The 12,527-nt window shown below is 36.8% G+C and overlaps 2 protein-coding genes across 2 annotated transcripts; both read right to left on the reverse strand.

Moving 5' to 3' along the window:
• Positions 1-1,084: 1,084 nt before the first annotated feature.
• Positions 1,085-2,452, reverse strand: LOC139100176 (uncharacterized). The gene is made up of 4 exons (XM_070652782.1): positions 2,203-2,452; positions 1,644-2,047; positions 1,514-1,576; positions 1,085-1,387 (listed from the first exon to the last, which is right to left on the reverse strand). The coding sequence occupies exons 1-4, from the start codon at positions 2,203-2,205 to the stop codon at positions 1,231-1,233; spliced, it is 627 nt and encodes a 208-aa protein (XP_070508883.1). The 5' UTR covers positions 2,206-2,452; the 3' UTR covers positions 1,085-1,230.
• A 2,375-nt stretch (positions 2,453-4,827) lies between these two features.
• LOC139100167 (uncharacterized) lies at positions 4,828-9,718 on the reverse strand. Its single transcript, XM_070652773.1, has 3 exons — positions 9,561-9,718; positions 5,988-6,481; positions 4,828-5,919 (listed from the first exon to the last, which is right to left on the reverse strand). The coding sequence occupies exons 1-3, from the start codon at positions 9,561-9,563 to the stop codon at positions 4,998-5,000; spliced, it is 1,419 nt and encodes a 472-aa protein (XP_070508874.1). The 5' UTR covers positions 9,564-9,718; the 3' UTR covers positions 4,828-4,997.
• Between the last annotated feature and the right edge of the window lie 2,809 nt (positions 9,719-12,527).

Below are 12,527 nucleotides of genomic sequence, written 5' to 3' on the forward strand. Positions count from 1 at the left end.
GGATCTTAGCTATTCAATTCCTATACTAAAATAAGTCTCAAGAATAGATTATTTGTTCAATTATGCCGACTTTAAAGCAATCAATTAAAGCAAATGATTTGAATAAGTCAACAACATCTATAAAAATTGTCAAATAGTTCACATTCCATAGCTTAAAAATAAGCTTACAAATCTCGAGCCATGGAAGGTAATAATTAAATGTTGACACTGAATGTTATCCATAAGCAAATAGATCTGTGAGGTAATAGTCAAATATAAATAAACTTACTGACATATTGCTCATGATCTTCATGCTTTACCAATCGTTTACAAATATTAAATAGTTCCTACATTGAATTTGTGTGATTAACAATTAAATGATGATGTTTGGGTTTTGGGTCTTTTGAACAGTTTATTGCCAGTTGGAGATGAAGTGAATGATTTTGAGGTTTTTGATCTTTTTTTGAAGCATTTTGACAGCATTTAGGACATTTCTCTAATATCACAAGCTGGATAATCGATCTAAAATCTAACACCAGGCCGACATGACTCTGACATAGCTTCAAAGCCGGATTTGGTCAAATTGAGCTTAAATCCGACATTAAGTCAGAGTTACACCAGTCTGGGACTGGATTTTTAATCGATTAACAGTTTTGTGCTATTCAAATTGTGCATTAAGGGTTGTAGATCTTCTGTTCAATGAGACAATGACCCCATGGCGGACTCAGACAGGCAAGTAAGTAAATCAAGACATTTGGTGATCAAGTTATGAATTTTAAAATCATACCCAAGGCTTAGACACTCGTCTGATGAGAGTCTGAGTCTTTATGAAAGCAAGTATCAGTAGATTGGAAGAAGGAAGTAACAGGGAAGTGTTCGTTGAGTTGACTAACCTTCTTGGACCCAATTCTTCAATTTTATGAATGTTTAGACACAAAAATACCCAAAATCTCAAAATCATCTACCTCATCCACTTGCCAGAGGGGTGAATGACCACCAGAGTCCCTTCATTGTCCCTTCCTAACCCCTTATGTATCACCTTCTTCCCCCCAAACACTTCATTCCTTCAAATTCCTCATCAAAAACCCCCACAAAAACAAACAAATTTTCTTCAATTTTTTTAAATTAATAAAATAATAATTTATATCCATCCTAAATTCATTGACTGTTTTACATGCTTTTTTAAAAAAAAATTTACAAAATCATAAAATTTGTCATTTTTTGTGTCTGTTACTTGTCGCTAAATACTTTCTACTTTTTGAAGTAAGCTGGTCGTGGATAATTGTAACCAGATCCTGCTGAGGCTGATCCCGATCCTGAGCAACCGCATGGTGGTGGTGGTGGTGGAATGTAAGGTTGTGGTGCTGGACATGATGGGCAGCTTGGGCACTGAATTGGTGGTGGTGGTCTGTGGATTGAATTGTAGATTTTTGAGTATTTTTCATGGATTTTAGAAATTGTATGGAAATATTGTATACAAGTATTGCGTACAATTATTGCATCCAAGCAATAGAATCAATATTGAAGTACTTACGGTGGGCAGGGTGGTGGAAGTGGGCATCTTGGTGGTGGTGGGCACTGTACTGGAGGTGGTGGACTGTCGGAGATAAAGAGATGATTAATTATCCAATATTGAGCACTAATTTTAACACAACACAACTTACGGTGCACAGATTGGACATTGTTGAATTGGTGGAGGTGGAGGTGGTGGTAATGGCTGACCACATGGCTGTCCACATGGTGATCCACATGGTAGTCCTACAGCTGTTGATCCACCGCCGCATGGTGAAGGAGGTGGTGGTGGTGGAAGATATTGATTTGATACGGAACCAGCATTGCTTGATGCTGATGAACCGGATGATGAACCGGATTTACCGTGTAATCCTGATAGGAATGGATGATTTCCAAATGATGGAAGTTGGAAGCCACCAGATCCACCTGAACCACCTAAGAAAAATGGTGATCGCTTGTCTCTGTTGTGTGGCTGTTCAGCTTCTTCCGTTTCGAGAAGATCAGGAACATCCGCAAAAATTCCGACAGCCAGGATGGCCACACATATGAATAATTTCTGAAATTATTGAATTTTGTCAATTTTTTGGGGTAAATTGGCACTAAGCACTTGATTTTTGGTCATTTTTGCAATTTTTTGGCATTTTTTCACTTTAATTCCTCAATATTGTCACTTAATCTACTCAAAATACAATTAATTCATTCTCTACTAACCATTTTATAGTCTTATAATCCAAACACCTATCCGAAGCAATGGCAATTGATAATTTGGCGATTTTTTTCAATGAACACTTCTTCTTAAATAGTCAGGCATATGACAATAGATGAGAAAAAACAAATTTTCTTACTTCTGTTTGAATTTTATATTTTTTTCTTCATTTATTGAATGTGTTAAGGGGGTCGTTCATGGGTTACGTAACGCATTGAAGCTTTAGACCTTCTTCTCCTCAATTCTGAGGTCAATTGAGACTTCAAAAAATGAAAATTGCCCCAAAATATCTCCAAATTGCAAATTTTCACGTGACCCAACTTCCGTACGTCCCCCAAATGTGATAGTGATTATTGGGATGAAATTGTTCATTGATAGATGAAAATAAAAGATTGTCACTGAGTGGGGCAATGTGGAATCATAATGAGGAAGTCAATTGATGTTAATATTTGTGTTTGGTTGCATTTTACTTAGCAATTATCTGATGTCTTTGGTTTGTTGTTAGATTCGGTTTCAATTTGGCATGCATTTTCACAATGTCAGAGACATGCTGGCCTAGTGTCTGTGGATTTTTGATCCATCAACGGACTTGTCCCTTTTTAATATTTATTAAAGTTGGTCAAAATTCTAAGTTTTAGGGTAGATTTAGGGACATTTATCTCAAAATTTCAACAATTTAAGGTTATATACAATGACACTGATGACTCGGGTACGATCTCAGAAAACGTCCAGTCGGATTTTACTACCGTTTCCCTGTTCTCGTCATGCCAACTCATCCATGAAACACAAATTGCGCCTTGTCACCCAGTTCTGAAGCATTTTCGAGACTTGGATCGAAATCTTAACCAAAACTAGGACTGAGACCTGGACCAGGACATGGATCAAGTTTCAATAGGAAGTCTCAACACGGTCCAACTTCAGGAACCCTTAATTGTCATACCATGAAGGCACACGGTTCATAAATCACTGAAAATCCAGTCCCAGGCTAGCTTGACTGTAACCATAGGCTAGCGTCAGTGAAATCCAGCATCAGACCTGAGTCAAGTCGGCTTTAGGACACATTTTGTCCATTTTTACCTTGTGCTTTTCAGAATATCTCATCATGTCCACCCATTGCCATCCAACCATACCAAAACGACATTTGTACAAACCATTATGACAATTTTTACATTCAAGAACTACGCATGTCTTTGTCATTTAATTACAATCGACGATAGAGGTCTCAATATCATATTGGAAATACGATGATAACATGTAAATTTTCATTACCGCACTCACACTCTATTCACATATCTATATTTCCAAACAGATGATCAATACCTCAAGCCTTTATTTGTTTATTTACACTAAATTATTACTTAATATGCACTTGACTGACTGACTGAAGAAAAAATTTTAACGTCTTTTTGATTTCTTGATGACAGTTTTCAAGATGATATGTCAATGTCTATAGTACTTTGTTGTCTTTGGATAATTTAGATAGCTGTTATTTTGGTGACTTTGTTCTTATGAATAGGAAATTGATCTTGGGTTTTGTGGAAATAAATACATTCTTAAATTAGTGATGCATATTAGGGGACTTTAGATGACAAATCACTGATCTAATAGCAAATGGATTTTTATGGGTGACTTATCGATATTATTAGCATGATGGAGTGACCCATTTTGTTTGCCGAGCCATTAGAGACCCTAACAAATCAGTTCCTGCTCCGCTTTGTCAATATTCTCTTCTCAAAGAGTTCTTTGGTCACTCTTATGCACTCAGATGCATTTAACTGCTTGAAATTGAAGCGGATTGTCCAAAGAAGAGGTCATGAATCCCAATTGATCGGCACCGCAAGCGAAGTAAGTAAGCAAACTGTCGAAATAGTAATTATGTCTTTGGATCAAATCTCTGACTTGGGTTCATATAAAATTCGATTCAAACTTAAGCTCAGCTACAGCTTCAAATTGTTAAGAAATTGCCTTTTAAAAATAGATTTTGAAAAAATTATCACCTGACTAATTAGACCATGACAGACATAAAGAAATGTTTTGGTAAATAAATTGTTTATGATATGTCTAATAAAAGTGAACTTGAGAGTATACACTAGAGGCACTTCTGGACATTTTTGACTTACTTTCCTACTTACTACACTGATTTTTATGATCTAGAACATAAGTCAGTGGGGACAATTTGGTAATGCACCGTAAGTTTCCTTTTCTAACGTCCATTTTTGAAGACAACAGATAGAGACAGTTGATCATTTTATATTGGTAATTGGCAGAGGGCAGCTGGCGATAGAACCATTTTAAGACGCCAACTAAGTGATGCTGTAGATCACAGTTGATCTGTACGGCCAGCTAAGTATGTAATATGTTGAAATGTACCCGTTCACAGATTACGTGACCATTTGATTCTCCTCTAATGTTAAGATTGCAGACATAATATTCAGTTATATTCCAAACAAGCTTTTTTTCAAAGAGCCCACTATCCAAAATCTTAATATGATCAACTATGATCGCTTAATTTAATTTCTCATAACAATATGAAGATGTCGCCAGTGTCGCGTCTTGCTGCACAAGCTTAAAAAGTAAGCATTGGTAATGTTGCTTCTGAAAAGGATTAATATCAATAAGATCACAAAGTATTTCAAGTACACAATTTTTATTGTCTATCTATTGTTAGGTCAAACATTGACAAGGATCTTAAATGACTTTATATCTTTATTTAACATTAGGAAAAGTAAATTTTATAAATTTTTACATAAAAAACAATTTCCTTTTATCGATAGTCATGACTAAAAGTATCATGAACTGTTTAATGGAATCGAACTCGTGGTGGTGTATAATCATATCCATTTCCACGACCTGATAGACCTTGTCCTTGTCCGCCACCTCCTCGGGTTGAGAGTGATCCTTGTGCTGAGCTTGAACTGAATCCGTTTCCTCCTGAACCGCCGGCTGATCCTCCGAATCCACCGGATGATCCTCCGAAACCATTTCCTCCTGAGCCTCCGGCTGATCCACCGAAACCGCCTGATGATCCACCGGCTGATCCTCCGAATCCACCGGATGATCCACCTGATGATCCACCGAAACCGCCTGAGCCGCCTGATGATCCTCCGAATCCGTTTCCTCCTGAACCGCCAGCTCCGAAACCGTTTCCGCCATTTCCTCCTGCTGATCCTCCGAAACCACCGGATGATCCACCTCCGAAACCTCCTGAACCACCGGATGATCCTCCAAAACCGTTTCCTCCTGAACCGCCAGCTGATCCTCCGAATCCGCCTCCATTACCTCCAGCTGATCCTCCGAAACCACCTCCATTACCTCCAGCTGATCCTCCGAATCCGCCTGATGATCCACCTGATGATCCTCCGAATCCACCGGATGATCCACCTCCGAAGCCTCCTGAACCACCTGATGATCCACCGAAACCTCCTGCTCCTCCTGATGATCCTCCGAAACCGCCTGAACCGCCAGCTGATCCTCCGAATCCGCCTCCATTACCTCCAGCTGAGCCTCCGAATCCACCGGATGAACCACCTGATGATCCACCGAATCCACCGGATGATCCACCTGATGAACCTCCGAAACCGCCAGCTGATCCTCCTGATAATAAGATACCATCATTTTGTGAGCCGTAGCTTCCAGCACCAGCGGAAGCGCAATTACACGGTGCAGGTGGTGGTGGTGCAGGGCAGGCAGCGCATTTTGGTGCGGGTGGGGGTGGTGGTGGTCTGTAAAGAGTAAACAGATTTAAGTCAGATTAGTCTTCATTCGACATTAATTCAAGCTTTAAACTTACGCTGGACATATGGGTCTTGGTGGTGGTGGTGGGCACTGTACAGGTGGTGCACATACTTGACAGACCTTTTCTGGTGGACATTGCTTTTGTGGTGGACAACTTGGACAAGGTGGTGGTGCTGGACACGGTGTTGGTGCTGGACATGGTGGTGGTGGTTTTTGTGGTGGACATGATGGACATGATGGGCATGGTTTAGGTGGTGGTGGTGCTGGACATGATGGACATGGAATTGGTCCTGGACATTTAATTGGTGGTGGACATACGGGTGGTGGAATTGGTGCGGGACATGATGGACATGTTTGTTTTGGTGGACAGCTTGGACATGGTGGTGCTGATGGACATGATGGACATGGAATTGGTGGTGGGGGTTTTGGGCATGTTTGTGCTGGAGGAGCTGGTGGGCAGTTTGATGTTGTTGGTGGTAGATAGTCACGACTTAATTGTGCATTACTACCAGCCACTAGGCAAGTGACGAATAGGGTAATGAAAAGTTTCTGGAAATAAAAAGGAACAAGATTAAAGCATGCAGTGACCTTAAAACTGTCAATATCGATATATAGTTTGAAATTTTAATTCATTCAGCACGGCTTCCTTATCCATAAACTCAATATGGATATAAAAGATTCACCTCAGTTCTGTATTTCAAATGTCACATCGCATAATAAGCAGCTATGAATAATATTTTGAGTATTTGAGATCAAAACAACAGTTAAAGACACCTGTGTGAGAGTTTTAGGACGGAAAGTTGCAATTTGATGCCAGCACGAGGCTAATAATTCAATTCCGTTAAATGTCATAATTTTATACAATTTGATCATTTGAACCTGAATATTAATCTTGATGTTTCATGTGCCACAAGATGCAAATTGCTTAAATTTTTCAAAATGCAAAAATGGAGAAAAAATCGTTAAAAAATTGAAAAAAGTCACACGACCTTCAAACTGCTGATAATTAATTGGATTCTTAAATAGACGCGAGATTTTATTTTTGGATGTTGTGGTTATTTATTGATCTTAGTGGGTCATCTGAGTGACTATACTAATGTGCATTTGTTGTATAAATTAGTTGGAAATTCTAGCATTATGGATTGTTGCTTTAATTAGTCTATTGTGCATTTGGCATGTTCAATGCTCAATACTCGAGACTTTAATTAAAACACACAAGTCGGGTAATCAATTCAAAAGAGGCTAGCGTGACTCAGATCAAGCTCCAGATTCGGTTAAAATAAACCAAGACTGAGACATGTCTCAAGTCAGTCTGAGGACGAATTTTGAACCAATTAACCAACCTATGCCATTTGACTTAATTCTTTTTGCAAAAAACACACTCAATTCCCAACATTAGAGTGACTCAAAACCGATCCAATATGCATCCCTGATAAGAATATTGAAAATTAAATCTCATGAATTATTTATAAAGCTAAACGGCTATTATGTCATGCACAAATGTGTTAAATGGGGAAAGAACAAATTATATCATTTTTTTGCAGTTTAGCATATGACAAGGTTTTATTTGATAAAGGGGAATGTTTGGAAATTAGGTGACATAAAAGAGACTAAGGAGCGGTTTTGAGATCATTTACCCTCACCGTGACGCTTTTTAATGGAATCTTGAACCTAAATTTGAACTCAGTAACAACTAGTAACTTCTAGGGAAGGACTTAAATTTTATGTAATTTAGAAACATTCCCTAATGAGTCTTTAATGCTTATTTGATTAATTTTAATTATACCTCAAATACACCGAGTTAATATAATTTAATCTGACTAATTTAATGCATAAATTTGAGAATTAGTAATGTTATATGGGACAACTAATATCTAATGACTAATGCCTTCTAAATATCACAACTGTATGTCATTGGAATGACACAGTTGCATATCATCTGGATGATACAGTTGTAAGTCAACTGGAAGACACAGTTTTGTGTCATCCAGATGACATTAGTCGTCCTTAGAACTAAACATATAAATGGTTCAATAAACCCCTATTTAATATGAATTTTAGCAAAATTGAACAGTAAACAAAGAGTTAAGAGTCAAGTTGACAGTACTCTTGAAGTTGAGACTTTAAAAGTCCAAGAAGCCAACTTTACCAAAGTCCAGACAGCAGTTAAGGCATCTCCACAGTCAAGACGCCTAAACTAAAATCCAGACTCCCGTGGAGACGACTCAACATTGTAGTTCTGCCAATTCTGCATTAGAATCAAATAATTATTGTGTATATTCCCGAGACAACACTTGACACGTGAATGACACGATTCAACAATCATCCAAATCCACGTCATCCTCATCCCATCCTCATTACTCGTGATTTATCCATCCAATCACATCCATACAGAACATCACTTACAAACTAACTTTAAAAAAATAAAATCCCATAATGCAAATGTCATGACTCAGAGATCTAAGAACATGATATCTGTCCTTTTTTGAGTACGGTATGGTCACGAGCGAGACATTTAAAGGAGTCTGCATACAATAATACCCGGATGTTATTCGATAAAAAAGTACAGTTTTGATGTCTAAAATTTTTAAATATATTTACGGATGTGATTGAAATTTTTTATTGAATTATGTAAGTGCTAATTGATCCCGAAATAGCACAGAATTGTTGATGTGAGGCTAAGTTAGAGTTATAGTGGATTGGGGAGGGGATTTGTGGTAATTGAGTGAATTGTGAGGTTAATGATTGTGAAACCCGAAAGGGCAAGGGATTGAAAGGGAATATGAAGAAGTGTGTCAATTGGACGGTGAATCTGGCATTAGGCTGGATTTAGGGACTCAATACACATTTGAATGCCTGATTAGAAAGCCTTAGACTGGATTATATCGATTCCAACACCACACCAGAGTCACAGGATGTCAAAGAACTAAACAAAACTAATTAAATTGAGCAATATTGAAACTGACTCCAGAATTGACATAACTCTAAGGTGAGGCACCTCCTATAGAGTCCATACGTTAATAGAAGCTCCATTTGATGACTTTTGGAGTTTGAACTCTTAATATGTATCCTGCCAACACTGATGATTGACACTTAACTTAATATTCTTCAATAAAACTGACTTAATAGCCTCTTAGCTAGCACATTAGCAAGCTATGTACATTACCGGACCATTATAAATTCATCAAAATCCTCCACACATTAATGCATACCCAAACTCATAGCTTAATAACTTAATTTACAATTTATTACGACAATTTCAGCCTAGAACAATCAAAGACGATTCATGAAAAATTCAATCAATCGTGGCTGCATTTTATTGCCAGTTATTAACTTTATGGGCTCAATTTGTGTAAAGAATAGACTTTTTTTGTTAGGTCTGTGCATTTTGACATTGAAAAAGGAAATTAATTTTGAATTAGCAGGAGTTGAGCTTGAGCTTTGCGGAACTCATTTTTGGGCGCAGACTTTGAACTTTTTAATGGTCATTAAAGTTGCAGGAATTGAACACAATTTTTATGAAGCACAATTTTTTGTCAATTTATCCACAAATTATAGCAAAATTTTGACTATTTTAGCAATTTTTTAAATTTCATCTTCAAACTTTAGTTTAGTCAATTAAATTTACCATTATTTTTGGTTTTTAAGCAACAAACAGTCAATCACAGTCACTAATGTATTCCTACAAAGTTCACAGTTATAGAAGAAAAATAATAAAACACAGCACTTGGAACACGATACACAGCTCCTGACTTTAACTTTATAAATAAAATCTCAGAAGATCTTCATTGACTTTTATAGTTGCAAAATTGACTGTCATAAGGCTGCAAGATTATCAAAAAAAAAGTTAAAAACTAATACAGCTAATACAATATCATGTCATTTTACCTCTTACTGTGTATATATTTATAGAGGATGGTCACGAAGATAGCTTTTTTTTTCTCATATTCGCATTTGCTCCTTTTTGACTTGTGTATTATGTGTGTTCATACATATGCATGCATAAAGACGAGATTCGTGCTAATTTAGAAAAAAAAATGATCTGACTACATTCGGCATTTCCGTAAATAAAATAATAACGGGTTAAGAATGATTTTTGGGTATTTTTGAATGCAGTTTGGGTTTGTTTTTAAGGTTTTGGGGTTGAAGGATCGATCCGGATCTTGGGACTGATACCAGGACTATCTAGGAGAGCTTGAAGTTGACTCCAATTTGATATGGACTCTAGTCTATTTGAGTTGACTTTTCCATACAAAATCCTAGTCGTCTTTGACCCAATCGTGATCTTACCTGACCCCAGGCTGGTATGAGTCGGTCTTGAAGCGGGATTTGGCCGAATTTCACCTGATATCATAAATTTTCATCAAATCTGTCTTCACGTTAGCCTGAGGTTAGATTTTTCGCCTTCCTCCAACGTGTGCCTTCTTGAAAAGTTTAAAATCCGTAAACTCAATGGATTGGTTCACACTTTAAGAACACATGACGTAGAAATGGCAAAAAATACAACCCAAGACAGCTTGAATCTGTCTTACAGTCAGATTCTATTAAATCTTGTCACAGTCTAGAGTAAAGTTGGCCTGGTTCTGAATATTCTGCCTTTTCTTCAAAGTGTGCCTTCCAGAATCGCATATATCCCGGATAATTTATGAATTGCATCACATCCGATAGGCATCCTGTGTAGAAATGGCTCAAATCCAGTACCAGACCAACATAACACTGAGTTTAGGCTTGATTTGATGAAATCCTTGCTTCAGTCTTGAATTAAGTTGGCCTAAGAGTTGAATTTTTGGTCGTTTCTCCACAGTGTGCTTTCTGAGACACTTAGCATGTCTAATACAGACACATGTGTCATTTAGGTATTCAAAGTTGTCAAAATAACGAATTAAATCTGATTAAACCAATGAAAATGACCGAAAATTGACAAATTATAATCAAAATCGTTTAAAAAAAAAAAAATCATCAAATATTCATCAGCATCACATCACTCACAAACGCTCCCCACCTAAAACGTGCTGCAAAATAATTCCATACATATTTTCCATGCGATGCACAAAAAACGTTTTTTGTTTATCAAAAAAAAAACACCAAAATAAATACTAAAGTTCGTCCTAATAACATTCACATTTAAATGTGTGTTGGTCGATGAATAATGGCATGAAAAAGAAGATGATGACCATCCTAATGGTCATCTAATTCCAAAAACAAGATCATTTCTAGAAAAAATGTTAATTTTTTCGCATAGATTTTGTGCAGATAATGTCAATGATAAATTGCAGTATTTAATATCAATTCTGACTACTCAATCACAATATGTGCAGGAAATTAAGCCATAAATGGCAGAAATGTATCAACAGATGTGAACTTGATTCTATTTTTAGGTAGAAAATTGCATTCAATAACATCAAAATGCTAATTTTTAGCTGTTATTGGGATAAATTAAGGAAGGAATTTAGCAGGTTCTCTTTGGTATTAAGATTATTTATATATCAGGGGTTCATAGAATCTGGGGCACTATATTGTGTTTATGATTGCAAATATATGCAAAATTGTATTAAATAACTGTCATTTAACCTCAAACCTGATATTTGAGATGACTATAACTGAGAACCAGAGCTTCAAGAATCGAGTCGATGTTCTCATCCGAATATGAGTCATTTGGACCCAGAGTTCGCTGGATTCCATAAATTATGTGATTGCGGAGCATATGAAGCCACATACTGCACTTAACCTAGCCATACCGTGTATCAACTTCACCATCTCGCAGTGCAGATCGTCAATTCGATCCATTCGGTCCAAGGGTCTGAGAATCTAAGGGTTTGAGGATCTAAGAGTCAAATAGTCTAAGGGACCCAATTATAGAGCTTGACTGGACTCATTAATATTCCAATAATTTGAATCAAAGTCGACTTTATGCTCTGAAATACAAAAAAGAGTAACACAACATCAATTCTTGATCCAAAATCTGTACTCGGTACTCAAATTATAATCTCGTGATAGAACCTAAGCATGCTTAACCTTTACCTAACTAATAAACGATCCCAACAACCCTCTGATCATCTGTTGAATATTAATTCAGCTGCGGTATTTTTTTGGATAAAAAGATCAAAATTCTATCCTATTTCAATGAAAACAACAAATCCAGAAATGACATTTTTTTCATAATTAATGAATTTTTGCAAATATTTTAATTAATTCATTCGATTTTATCACGTGCAAGATTTTTAAATTGGAAATGTTCAGTTTTTTCCTGTTAATCTGATGCTTATTCCTTATTCGTATGGTTCATGAAAAATTCATATTAATAAAGTTATTAAATAATCTGTTATGATCTATTCAGCTTAGTTAAGGCTTTTTTGAGTCTTTTTAAATGTTGGGTCAGATTTTATCTGTTCTAGTCCAAGACTCCAATGTGTAGACTTGACAAATGGACTCAAGACTTCAAAGTTCAGCCAACTTTCTTCAATAATATATTCTGGAAAGTATTCTACTGAAAATTGACGTAAAATCGTGTCTTATGTCGACTTAACTCAGGCCTAAGTCCGGATTTCATCGAATCTGACCTGAAGCAAGAGTCACGCTTTCCTGGGGTCGGATT

The sequence above is a fragment of the Chironomus tepperi genome, unplaced genomic scaffold, assembly GCF_022539635.2.
Source record: "Chironomus tepperi strain 1889 unplaced genomic scaffold, CSIRO-AGI_Ctep_v1 contig_58, whole genome shotgun sequence".
Classification (NCBI taxonomy): domain Eukaryota; kingdom Metazoa; phylum Arthropoda; class Insecta; order Diptera; family Chironomidae; genus Chironomus; species Chironomus tepperi.

Bases quoted from the DNA above. Each gene is read 5' to 3' on its own strand.
- LOC139100176 (XM_070652782.1), bottom strand. The intron at 1,577-1,643 runs GTAAGTTGTGTT...TATCTCCGACAG, and splicing joins CAATGTCCAATCTGTGCACC to TCCACCACCTCCAGTACAGT. The intron at 1,388-1,513 runs GTAAGTACTTCA...TTCAATCCACAG, and splicing joins CTTCCACCACCCTGCCCACC to ACCACCACCACCAATTCAGT.
- LOC139100167 (XM_070652773.1), bottom strand. The intron at 5,920-5,987 runs GTAAGTTTAAAG...TACTCTTTACAG, and splicing joins CCAAGACCCATATGTCCAGC to ACCACCACCACCCCCACCCG.